The following is a 13,278-nucleotide window of genomic DNA, read 5'->3' as shown; positions in this document are numbered from 1 at the left end:
GGGCAGTTTGTTCAGGATTTTGGAGACACTGTCACAGAAGTTCTCTGACTTCTGTCCTGTGGTGGTAGTTGGTGTAGCTCAAGTCTAGAGTGTCAGTACACACATGGTTCTTTCCTGCCAGCATGTTCCAGCAAAACTGTGACAGGATTCAGGAAACCCTGTAGTTTAGTTTAGTAATTTTTTAATGTTTCCTGAATGTTCAGATCAAAACCAACAAAATAAAAAACAAGCACAAAAAATACCCCAAACAACCCAACAGGTTCATGTTTCTATTTTAGACTGTCCTTGTTCTTCTCTCTTCTGTGCTTTTCCAAACCAGGTGTTCGTTAGGGTGACAGATATGCAAATGAAGTAAGCCTAGGCCCCTGGTCCATCCCTGTAGTATCTGCATCTTACCAAGGAATATTCCAGGTCAAAATTTGTGTGTTAATTGACTTAATCATGTTGTGTCTACCACTGTTGATGCCTGTATTTTGACTTATATGAATATATACGTATCTGGAGACTTGTAGCTCTGCTTTGCTTTTCTTCAGAATATGATGATTGAGGGTTGAGTTTTGTTTTGGGTTTTTTTGGTTTTTGGTTAGGGTTTTTTTTTGTGGATTTTTACACAGGGGGATTGAATAATTCCGTAAGGTCACAGCCAGGTCTAGCCCTACATAGGTCTTCTCAATATCTCAGATACCAAGTTCGTCTGTTTAAGCAGAGTAGGTTTACTGAAATCTAGTCCCTCATCCCACCAGCGTGGTGGACAGACAGATGTGCCCTTCACATGTGTTGTCACAGTACATGGCCATCACAGTTGGGAAGTCTCCATGCCTGCCTGATCTTTCTCAGGTTCAGTTTCATGGCCAGGCTGGTTGTGAAATTCAATGCAGAGTTTGTAGAGTAGAACACCAAAAAGACTTCCAAGAACTGGAGCTGTGACTGGGATCCACCACCAGGAATGATCAGCCCTAAAATGAAACACAGAAGAGGCAGCTGGTGAGCCAGACTGGAACCACTGCCCTGCAACCACATCCTGCTGGGGCAGGAGTGAGCTGTGTGAGCAGAGGAGTCTGTCCCGCTCCAGGCACTAAGCTTAGACAAATTTGCTTTGCCCCCACATAACTGCTGGAGGGAAGGTAGTTTTCCCCATCAGCATGGAAAGGCAGCTCCACACTGCAGGTTTCTTGTTCTCCAAAAGAAAGGGGCTGTGTGGTCTTGATGAGTGGCACTCTCAGACACACACAGGCATTTTGCCTCCCTGTTTCCAGTAAAATCTGTGACTCCTCTACTGAGGTCTCAAATATATTTTCTGGGAATTTAAGGAAAGTGGGCATCCAGGACAGGAGACTCTGGTAATGATTTCCCCATAGGAAAAGCTGTAACATAACGGCATCTTACTAGACAGAGGAAGGCAAGGTTTCATGTCCAAATTCAGACTCTAAATTTAGGAAACCTGTTCAGCAATCCACCTGCATTCAGGTGAGCTGCATTCTGGCTCTCTGCTCACTGAAAAAAACAGCTGGATCTCCAGTGCACAGGCAGACAACTTGGTGCCCAGACTGAGGTATCTGAGTGTCAAGGTGAATCCCATGCTGGAGAATCAGTGTACTCCAAATTTTGTGTACATAATACAGAAGGCTCCCGTAGGCACAACCCTCACACTCTGCAGTGCTACTATCACTTGGTCCAGAGAAAAAAGGCTTCATGACACATTTTATCCTGTGCTTATCTCCTCCCCTGGCAAGCTGAGCAGGATAAGAGCAAAACAGGTCACTCACGAGAAGACTTCCATTCCCCAGCCAGCTATTGCCGTGAAGATCCGTGGGGGCAGGTCCCTGGAGGGGTTTATGGCATAGCCTGTGTTCAGCCCCATTCCCAGACCGATGCCCAGGACCAGCACACCCGTGAGCATGGGCTGAGCACCTTTGGCAGCTGGGTTGTTTTTCTCATCATGGATGACTAGAATACCCAGGATCAGCATAACTGTTGCTGTAAACTGCAGGAGCAGAAAAGGGAGAAGAACATGTCAGGAGAGAGGATGGGGATGGTTGAAAGATCCTGCTGAGCTGAGGAGAAGAGACTTCCCAGAATGAAAAAGCAGATGAGATTCATGATCTGATCAAGGCAGGAGGGATCCCAATATTACTCCCTCCTCACAGGTGGACTGAAGAAAATTCTTTTCTCAGCAAAAAACCTCATCACCAAGGCTGATACAAACTTCTCAGCAATGTCATCTCTCTCTATCTTTCAAGTCAGGGAAATGGTTTCTTTTAAGTACATTCTGTCTAATAAGAGCAGAGCCATAACAAACTGCTTACAAGACAAACCTGATCATCTCTAGAGGAAGTGATGTTTTGTACAGCCTGTATGCAGATATCAGATTCTCACCTGGGGAACTGATTTTCCCATCAGTGACTACATAGCTGGCATTTGTAGATTTGCAGTGTCCAGGACATCAAGAAGCATAGTTTTGATAGAGGTGATGACACCTGTCTCTTTCTGCTTTAGAAAATGCAGCTGGAGACACTTGGACTGCTTGCACAGACACCAGCAAAAACAGAAAACCAGAAACTGCAGCTTTTGGAAAAGTGTTGTCACTCTTATTTTCTTTCTTTTGCATCAAGGACACTGGTCCACAGAAGGCTGAGGGGATCCATTCCCCCCCTCTAGGCTCTTCCACCATCCTCTTCATCATGCCCAGGCAGGAGTTTTATCAGCTCAGTGTCCAAATCACAGGCTTCCAAAGATTTGCATTGGAAGTGAATCTTCCTTCCCTAATGTCTCAGTGCCCCACATCCCCATGAAGAATCCCTTTCCTATTTCTGGGCATATGGACTGCACTCTAAGCTGGGAATCCACTGCACACAGTCTCAATGGATGTGTTCAAACACAGAGTTCAGTCCAGGCTGTGCTCATGTGGAGACAGTCCCAGGCTCCCTGTGCTGGGGAGGGGCAGCCAGCACAGCTGCTGAGGAGCATGGAGAGGGTGTAGAATCCAATAAAGAAAGGAACAGTTCAGCCCAGAACCCAGAGGAGATGGCTGGTGATATAGCTCAGCTTCTCACTTCTCACTGCTTGAACAGCATGCAGGGAAGTTGTCTGGAGAGCCCCTGGACCAAGTTGTGGATCAGCCTTCATGTATTAGACTCTGGTCAGAACCCTTTAGGCTTGCTCAGCCACTAAGGTGCCTTGGATCTTACCTTTCAGATGCCTGCCTGGATGCTGGGCTCCTTGGGAAAAGAGGTTGTGGTTGTCTGTGCATGTCAGGCTGTGGGGACCTGTAGCAGCCCTGCACCACCCACCTTCTCCTGGCACACCACAGCCATTCCCACTGACCTCTGTGAAGAAGGCTCCCTGCAAGGATACATTGGAAGCAGGGTACGTAGAGAAGATCATTGCTGTGGCAGTTGGTCCTTTCACTGTAAAGCTCCCATTGGTGTAGTCATAAAGAGCATCTAGGAGAAGTGGGAATTATGGAAGTTAGCACAGCATTTCATCCCACAGGGGACACACACAAGTCCACCTGTTGCAGCCAGCACAGACATCAGGGAGAAGGGAGGCAGTGGAAGATGTGATGGAGGTGACACACTCCTTGCAGAGCATGATCTCACCAATAGCTGATACCCACAGACTTTGGTCTGCACTCACTTCCTTACACCTACCAGCTCCCTATTGCTGCTCCAGGAGCCTGGGGTAGCCTGGGTGGTCTGAATGCACTGGAGGCCTCCAACCCTCTACCCCTCAGAGACATGCTAGAGACAATGGGTGGTGTGCCTTTGCTCACAGCTCAAAACCCTAAATGGCTGCAAACCTGTGTTCCACAGAGCAGTAGAGTCCCCCCAGAGCTCCAGCAGCACCTAATACATGGCAGTTCATGTAAATAAAACCTTGCAGACCTGGAAACAAAATGCTGACAAAATGCAGCTACTGCCCTTCTGCTGAAGACAGGTCTCGGAAGTGGGAACGCCCTGAGTAAAAGGAGCTGTGTTCTCCGGGATGTGCACCCAGAGGTGTATCTGGGACCTGCTCTGAACTTGAGCTGCACTCTGTCCCACAATTTAGAGCTTGCCCTCCTCACCCAGAAATCATGCTGGGTACTGCAAAAGGACATATTTTTGACAACACTGTGGGTTGACTGAAATTATGCCTGCAGCAACCTCTGTGATAAAAGACACAACCCTACCGTAGTAGAGAGCAAAGACGGTGGCTGCTGCCAAAAAGGAGCCCAGGAACTGGCCGATTACATAAGCTACAAGCGTTTTCAAGGAGATGTTTCCTAAAACACACTGTGTAACACTGATGGCAGCATTCAGATGAGCTCCTGCAAAATCACAGAAAAAAGAGGCCTCAATAGTGATGCAGCTGTTTTGGAACACGTGACATGGTGGATGCCCCATCCCTAGAAATACTCAAGGCCCAGTTGGACAGGGCTCTGAGTAACCTGCTCTGGGGTTGATGTTTCCGCTCCTTGCAGGGCAGGACTGGATGAACTTTAAAAGGTCTCTTCCAACCCAAATTATTCTTTGGTTCTCTGCCCCATGCCTTGCAGTGATCACCCAGACAGACCCAGAACAACAAGGCTCTCTCAGGCCAGGGTGTTACTCCTGCACAAACACAAAATGATCCTTTCTCTCTCTACAGCTGAATCATGCAGGTAAAATAGCTCCTAGCTTGTCTTCTAAGAACTCTGTAGACCAAAGGCTGCCTCACCTGTCAGATATACCTCTCTTGGGAAGGTATGAGTTTCCCTATGAGTTTCTCAAGGAGCTTCTCCCTACTGAGCTTAAAAAGAGACCATACTTCAGCACATTTTACATAGCTGCTGGTAGATAAGGACCTTGTTTTGATGGAACACTTTCTTTGGAGGAGGTTGGTATCACAGTGGTGCTTTTGAAGACTAAGTGGGTCTGGGTCTCATGCCCTTGATGCAAACCACATGTGTTCTCCAGGCCTCCTGTCCCCAGGAGTCTAGAGAAAATATTTATTTTTCCTGCCTGATAGGTATAAACTTTGAGGGTCAGTAAATGTTCCAGCCTTCATGACCATCTTCTACTCCAGAATCCAAAAGGGGTAAGATGCAGACACCCATCATTTCATCAAAATACAGGACAGAGTGAAGTGGAAGTGCATGTACCAACTGCTACAGTCCAAGAATCACAAATGGAATGGGGCTGATCCCTTCTTATACCCTCTGCTCTTTTGTGGGTATGGCCAGCCATTTGGTCAGAGACCACAAAAAGCCTCTTGTGACACAGATGAAGCCAAATTACTATGTCAGGAAGGTGTGAAGTTTGTTTTGTAACCATACTATTGCTGGCTGAGCTGAGATCCCTTCTGCACTGCCCTCTGCTTTCAACAGATCAGCTCCTTCTCAAGAGTCACTTGGGACTGTAGGACCTACTTTCCTCAGTCTGCTTTCCCCAGGGTGTTTCCACCAGCTCCAAAAGGACAAGAAAATCAAGAGCTGACTGCTCCTGACTGCTCACATGGAAAATTTTTCCTTTCCAAGACAACCCCAGGTTTGGACCTCTGTCTACTCCAACAGTTCAAGAGCAAGGAGTTGCTTTTAACTTTCTGCCCATTAGGGCCCTTAATGTCTTAATGTTTTCTCTTGGTGGAAATGAATGCAGAAATTGCAGAAGGCAAAGGTAATGCTCTTGTCCTGTGATGGATGCCACCTCATGGACCCAAAACACCACTTGAAAGTTCACATGAGGCATCTGTGCATGGGTGTGTGAGATAAGGAGAAAATTTGCATAGCATTCCTTTTGCAACATAGCAGTAATCTCTCCTTCGCAATAAATTATTTACTTCTCCATGGGTCATATCAGCAGCAGGTCTGGGGAGCTCCCTGTCTCCATGGGCTGTGTTGGCATGTCCCAAATGGTGGAGGTGCTGAAACCTGGCTCTGCTGGCCACAACAGAAGGGGCTGGCCAAACCTCCTCCCCTCTCCCTGTCCCACTGGCCCTGTCACAGCTCAGAACACAAGCTGGGGTCAGTATTCTGCACGTATGCTGTGCATGCCCTGTCCCTGGCCTCTCCTGCTTTTCATGCCTGGGGACTCTAGGACTGCTTTTTTGAGGTGAGGGCCCATGTCATAACACACCCCTCCACACCCCACTCCTCCTGTCCCCAGTGCACATGGCCTTTTTGGGACATGGACATGTCCCACGTTTGACAGTGCTGCTCACCAGATATTTTTCCAGCTGCATGGATACCCAAGGTAACACCAATGCCAAATGCTATGTTGATGCTCAGATACTGACCAGTGTTTCCTTTTCCCAATACCACTTGTGCCACAGAGGACAAGCCAAAAACCTGTGTAAAAAGAAAGAGAGAAAGGAGTGTTAAAAGTATTTTTGTTGCTGTGGTAGACTGAGCTTCTTTGCTATTTTTTCTGAAAAAGTAATGAGCTCCCAAAGACAGAAGAAGGTGTCAGAAGAAAAAGAACAGCCCTCCTCTTCAAAAATTGAAGTGATAGCTGTGATTGGTGCCCATCAAACCAAATTAGGCACTTTCATTATGGTTGGGTATGGAGAGACAAACCCCAAACACTCAGACCAAGAGCTGGGGCTCAGTGGGGTCATTCACACAGGCACACTGCAGATGTCTCTGCCTGAAACCAGGGGCATGAACTGGGGGAGCACCACTGTGGACCACTGGGAGACAACATCCAAGGTGGATGGAAGGAGGGTGTGCAAATTCCTACTGTCCTTCTTTTCCTGGTGTGCAATTTGTGGACTAAATATGTCATTTGGGCAGCACCCTGCTATTTGCCAAACTCAACTCTAATTTTGGTAACATTCAAGCAAAAAACAAGAAAGGAAATTCTGGTTTAACTTTTCCATTCAACACATATATTTTTAGTTTGGAAACAGCCAAAGTTTCAGTGGGTTTTTTTTAGTGACTAAAGGAGAACCAGGGGAAAAAACTAGAGGTAAACACATTTCAGCAGGAAAACACATATCCAAGACATTGCTCTGTCCTGAAAGAGAGAATTCTATTTCATGCTTTTGATGTGGTAAGAGTGGAAAAATCAGTTCTTTGCATGCTCTTACACTGAAATCTAGAGAAGGACAAGGCATCTCTTGAGGTTTCTGCCTCATAAACCAAGGGTTTGGAAAGTGTATCCTGTTCTTTGGACTGCATTGATGTTTATCCAAGGTGGCACGTCTTTCAAAGACAAGAAAGTCAATATGTTCTCCAGCACATAAGCTTCTGCCTTGGCTTGTACTATTTAACTGTGATTTTTTCTGGCTACTCTGCCTGCATCCAAATTTTATCTCATGCGTCTGCTTCCCCTCACTGCTTTCAGACATCACCCAAATCCCCTGTTCCCCAGAGAGGCTGCTCCTCTTATCGCTCTTGTAGACACAGACCACACTCTGTGCTCTGCACAGAGATACAGCCCCCACAATGTGAGCCCTTCTCAGTCTGCCTCAGCAAAAGCCCCCAGAAACAGTTTGTGATGTCCCCTTAGCATCTGCAAATTGCACAAAATCTGCCTCTGATTTTTTCATCTCTCTTTTTCATCTCTGATTTTTCCAAAGCCAGATACAAAAGACAACAAATATGTAAGGCACAAGTTATGCAGGAGAGCACACAGGTGCAGAGAGGGTTGCAGAGGAGGAGACATGGCTGTGCATAAACAGCACTATCCTGAAAAAAAAACACAAGATAGGACGCAGAATCTGGTTTTCAGCACAGATCCAAACTTCTGTTTTCTTCCTGTATCCTAACAGCCCGAAAAAAACAATTTATTTCAATTTCTTCTTCCCTAGTCCTTGTACTGCTTAGTCCTGCTGCCTGGTTCCTCTTACCAGCACTTCCTGTCCATTAAACTGAGAGGAATGAGTGAGTGGAGTGAGTGTTATCATCCAAATAACAGCCATTCAGGCATCCTGGAGGTGCATCCAGAGCACAGCCTCTTGCACTGAGGGCCAAGGTGCTGCTGAGGAGTTGGGTGCTCTTTGTTCTGATGCTGGATGCTGTTTTGTCTTCAGCCCTTGATGGGGCCCAAGGGCAGTGACCTCCTTTCCTCTCTTCCCTCCCATGGATCAGTGAAGGAAGAGCCAGTGTAACCTGCAGGCTGCAAAACCTGCCTTGAGCTGTCAGAGTGCAGAGTAAATTCTCCACCTCATACTGCTTCCCTGACAGGACAACCCTGAAGCTGTTCTTTATCACCTGGGAACTTCTACCACCAAATAATGGAGAATGGAAAAGGCAAAAGAATTTGCTAAGCTGCTGCAGAGGAGTCATAGACATCTGTACTCTGACTTACTATTGGGTGCAAAACTACCTGGGAGTGAAATTCAAAGAGCTGGATGTGCAAAAATTACATGATAGAAAGCAACCATGCTCAGTACAGGCAGTTGTTGCCCTTGGAAATGAGCGCCTCTCTTGGTACAGAAAGCTGTGTCAGAAGGTCCCTATGCTTACACAAATCTTCATTTCTTCCTCTTTAAATCTCCAAGTTGTTTAGGTTATGCCCAGCCTTTGCATGCCAGCCTCTGTCCAGTCTAAAGTATCTCATCCCAGGCTAAGTCCAGGTGTGGCAAATTGGCACAGATAGACACTGGGCCTTTTCAGAGGGAGGATCTCATTCTGCTCTGTTGATCAAACACTCAAAATCTCTGGTCCCAGTGGGTACTTCACCCCCACCAGCCCCTACAGTGACGGCAAAACCTTCCTAATCCTCTACCCAAACATTTCTGAAGCAGCCCACAAGCTCAAACCCACTTAATTATTTCTTTGTGAAACAGATCCCTCAGGCAAGGGGGCAGTTTATGTATGATTTACATAAGCACTGTTCGATTGGCTTCAAGAAAATCAAAAGTGAAATCCTGGCATGCTTCACACCCTGTAATTATATTTCCTAATGGTGGGTTGTGGTTCTGGAGAATTTCTCTGGTAAGTTCATTACCCTGGCAACCCCAGGGGGAAGATGGATGAATGCTATTTTCATTTTGCAGCAGCTGTCAGTGATAGAAGAGGCTGGGTCTGTTCCCCAGACCAGTTCACTTCCCCCCAAGCTACACCACACCTCTGGCACAGCAGAAGGAAAAGCCTCCATTCACTCTATGGGATCTTCTACAAGCACTGTAGACACTACTCTTTTATTTCACTCCCAAACTCTTCCTCAATTTTCTCCTAGAAGAGAACTGAAAGAGCAGCATGTCCAGAAAGGGCAGTGGAGGTGGGAAAGGGCCCACAGGAGTACAGATTTGATGAGGAGGAGCTGCAGAAGCTGGGGATGTTCAGTCTGGAGAAAAGGAGGCTCAGGGAGGACCTGATCACTTTCTCCAGCCCCCTGAGAGGAGGGTGTAGGCAGGGGACTGGTCTCTTCTCCCATGTAACAAGCAACAGAGTAAAAGGAAATTATCTCAAGTTGTGCCAGGGGAGGATTAGATTGGATCTTAGGAAAAATCTGCCCACCAGCAGGGTTGTCAATCATTGGAACAGGCTGCCCAGAGAAGTGGTGGGTTTCCAGATATTAAATATATATAATACCTTGGAGGTACTTAAAAGACATGTAGTTGTAGCACTCAGGGATGTGGTTTAGTGGTGGCCTCCACAGTGCCAGGTTAATTCTTGAACTCTTAAAGGTCTTTCCCAACCTAAATAATTCTGTGGTATTTTAATTCTATCCACTTCCCTCTCTTCCAGCACCCACCTCCCTTTCCCTGCATTACATTTTTGCTCCAGAAGGTTTGTGGCAGATGGTCTGCCTGTTGGGAAGCTGCCACCCCACCAAAGGAGAGGGGTGAGCAGCAGCAACCAACCCCTGGGCAGCCCTGAGGATGTGGCAGGAAACCACTGACCTTACACATCGCTGCCTGAAATGGCTGCACACACACACACACACACACACACACACACGTGCACAGACTCCTTCTTACCATGAGGATGAATGTTCCCAGTGCTTCTGCCAGCATCTGCCTTATGGTAATGTTATTAGTCTTGAGCACCTTCTTAGTCTTCTCCAGCATTGTCTTCCCCGCCTTCTTGACACCGCCTCTGCGCTGCTGTTGTGATGGCACACTTCACTGCACTGAGCCAGGTTACCCTTTGAAACTTGGCACCCTCTCTTCCCCCCCAGACACCTTCTCTCCTTTGGTTAACCATGAACAAGCCAACAAAGCAGCAGCTAGCCTCAAAGTCTTACCCCCAGCCCTCCCCTCCCTCCCCCATATCCATCCTATAAAAGCCCTATGGTAGGGATGCAATATTTCTGTTATGAGGGCACTGGTGACACTGTGCCTCTGCCCAGGAGAGCCTAACCCCAGAACACTGGAGCTGTCAAAAGCCTTGATGTGCTCCTGATGCCTGTCTTTCTCCTTAACCTTTTCTACAGGAACTGAACAGGAATTTTGGTTCTGCTCTGCATTGTAACCCATTGACTGGCAGTTTGGTACTGGATTTTTTAAACAGATTGGATTGGGACTGTTTGCCTGTGCAAGACTATTGGCTACATCTTCTGCAGGAAGGATGCTCTGCCTGAAGCTGGTGTGCCCTGCTGTCTGCAGCTGGGAAGAGCACAGTGCATTGTTTCAGGTGGAATATTTTCTCTTGTTGAATGCACCTGTGCATTCTGCAGATGCCTTCACACTCACAGAGAGCCTTGCCACCAGCCACCCTGTCCATCCTCTCATACAGGGCAAGGAGAAACCAACCTCAGCAAGGAGAGGTGGCCCAAGAGATCTGCAGTCTTACCTGGCTGCCAGAGCAGAACCATTGCTGTCCTGATTCCTCCTCCATCTCCTCATTCCCTCTGCCTATCTCCCTGCTCACCAGGTGCTCTTACCTTTCCACGGTGAAAAGGTTTTAATACCTTTGCTTAATCATGGATAAACATATCCACTGAACATTCAAGACCTTTTCCCTCAAACCTTTTCTGGTTATTTGCTGGTTTTCTTCACCTTCCTCGCAACCTGCTGCAGTTTCTCAGTGTGGCTTTGGAGGGGACAGCTCTGCACAAGTGTCAGCAGCTGCCCTGATAGGGACAGGGTGCTCTGCTCATGCTGCCCCTGGCCTTGCCTCCCTCTCCTCTACTGCATGGCAAAAGTTCATGAGCTTTTCTTTCACCCACAGGGCACTCAGCAGCTATATGGAAGACCCTGGGAAGCTGATTCTCCTCTCTGCTCCATAGATCATTGTATGTCTTGTTGCAGGGAGAGTTTTATGTACTGGGGTAATCCCTCCTCCACTGACAGAATAGCTATTGACCTTAGTGAACACCTGGCTAAATATGCAGTAAATTACTGGTCTGTCTCTGATACTGAGGATCATTTAATTATGATGGATGATAATCATGTTGCTTGCGAGGGTGTTTCTACAGCACATTTCTAGGTGGGAAGGTTTCTGTCCTGTGGGTCTGTGACCCATGCTGCAGCACAGAACAAACCTTTCTAGGTCACTTCATCCTCTGCTATGCAAATGTTTACTGGTGGAGCACAAAGCATGGGTCCTGGACAAGACCCTCAAGTTTCTTCTGCTCATGGTGATTTCCAGCTGACTTTACATGTCACCTGAAATCCTTGTGTCTCTGCATTATGGAGATCTCACAGCCTTTCTCCGATGGACAAGGTGTCAGTGGGTCAGTAACACCCACAACTGGACCTACAACTTTCTTTTTTCTCCTACATCTCAGGGAGCCTTCCAAGTGAATTCCTTCCCTGTGGGCAAACCGTGAAGCTGCTGTGTATCTGATAGGCTTTGTCTCCTGCATTCAGGCATCAGTTGTAGGCATCTCGATATTCTGATTCGGGCTGAAAAACAGACAGCCACTTTCTGGGAACACTGGGCTCCCGGGGACTTGCAGTCTCCTCTGGGAAAAATGCAATCCCAGTTTGCAATAGAAATCTTTGGTTTGGTGATAATATTTGCAGCATAATTCCCAATATTACCATCAAACTCTGTAAAACTCCAGCATGCTTCTAGGAGCTTGTGCTTTTATACAGGTTGTTCCACAAGATGGCACTGAGACATTAATTTCTCCCCTTAAGATGTTCTGAAGGACTCTTCTGTTGGCTGCTGAAAATGTGAGAATCATTTAGAGGTTCTGATGGCCATTTTGAGACATTAAAGTGACCTGCTAGTGTTCAAGGACTGTAAAAATAACAAAACCATCACCTTTCCAAAGGTCATGTAGGTCAGAGCACCTCTGCTCTGCGAGTACACAAGTACAAAGTGGGTGAGCCTGTGCCTGAGTTTATAACAAGCAGAGAAAAATAGGCTCCAAAGGGCAATTCTTCCTCACCTAAAATAAGCATCTGATGCTTGACCCATGAGTCATGCTAGATACTGGCACTTTCCCTCCAGTGTCTTCACACAGACATGGAGTGATGGGCTACAACATGCACCCCCACGACTGCCAGGTGGGCTGGACTGCCCCTTCTCCCTGCATCCAGACACGATGATCTTGAGCAAGTGCAAGCCAAGTGAGTCAGCCAAGGGCTGGATTGCAAATATCTGCTGGTTTCCCAACAGCGACCTGCCCACACTTGCTCGGTTTCACTTACCCGCAGGGCTGACGAGGATCTCCGGGGTCACTAAACACTGTCCCCTACTGACACAGGCAGCCCCACCATATCTGCTCTTTGGTGACCTGGCCACTCTGCATTTTAGTGGTAGATGGCTGTTACCCAACTTCTTCTCTTGTACCCTGTTACCAGAATTTGCTGCTCTGAAGATTAGACACTTTCCTCTGATTTTCAGCCAAATTCTCAAAGCCATTTGTCCATGTGCAGCATTAGCCCATCACAGTCATGAGTTAACTTACTTCTTGCTATCACTTAGTGATCCTGTAAGGTTTGTTAAAGAGCATTGGCTGCCCGTGCTTAGCTCCATACCACCTCCTGATGTTTGCCTAGATACCCTCACAGGTTGAAACTTCACTCAGCAGTGGTCCGACAATGATTTTGCCACATTTTCCACTTCACATTAAGCAACGAACTGCAAAACCAAACCCACTTTCCTCCCCAATACAGGTGTGCCCTCAGCACTACTAATAAAAGTCTCAGTTTGGAAAGGAAAGTTTTGGCACAGTCAATGTTCACTAACAGTTCTGGTGTTGATATCCAAGGTAATGAAGAATTAGGAGAAAAATGCTCCTGGGTGCTGCAAGAGCAGCCCTGGGAAGAACAAGGACCCAGGCAGTCCAGGGCATTCAGCAAGGAATAGCTTCCCTGACTCAATTTGACAGTGCACATGCTTCCTCTGCACCCAGGAGCTCATTTATCTCTTAATTGGTTCTAATCAGCAGGTGGAACATTGCCACTCCATTCACT

General features: G+C 47.1%; 1 protein-coding gene across 1 annotated transcript; it reads right to left on the bottom strand.

The window, feature by feature from the left end:
* Positions 1-796: 796 nt before the first annotated feature.
* LOC129132731 (aquaporin-7-like) lies at positions 797-9,978 on the bottom strand. Its single transcript, XM_054652139.2, has 6 exons — positions 9,889-9,978; positions 6,181-6,307; positions 4,172-4,309; positions 3,325-3,443; positions 1,767-1,984; positions 797-956 (listed from the first exon to the last, which is right to left on the bottom strand). Exons 1-6 carry the CDS (start codon positions 9,976-9,978, stop codon positions 797-799), a joined length of 852 nt encoding a protein of 283 aa, XP_054508114.2.
* Positions 9,979-13,278: the final 3,300 nt, after the last annotated feature.

This window comes from Agelaius phoeniceus, chromosome Z (assembly GCF_051311805.1).
Source record: "Agelaius phoeniceus isolate bAgePho1 chromosome Z, bAgePho1.hap1, whole genome shotgun sequence".
NCBI lineage: Eukaryota > Metazoa > Chordata > Aves > Passeriformes > Icteridae > Agelaius > Agelaius phoeniceus.
This window is presented reverse-complemented; position numbering and strand designations above follow the sequence as displayed.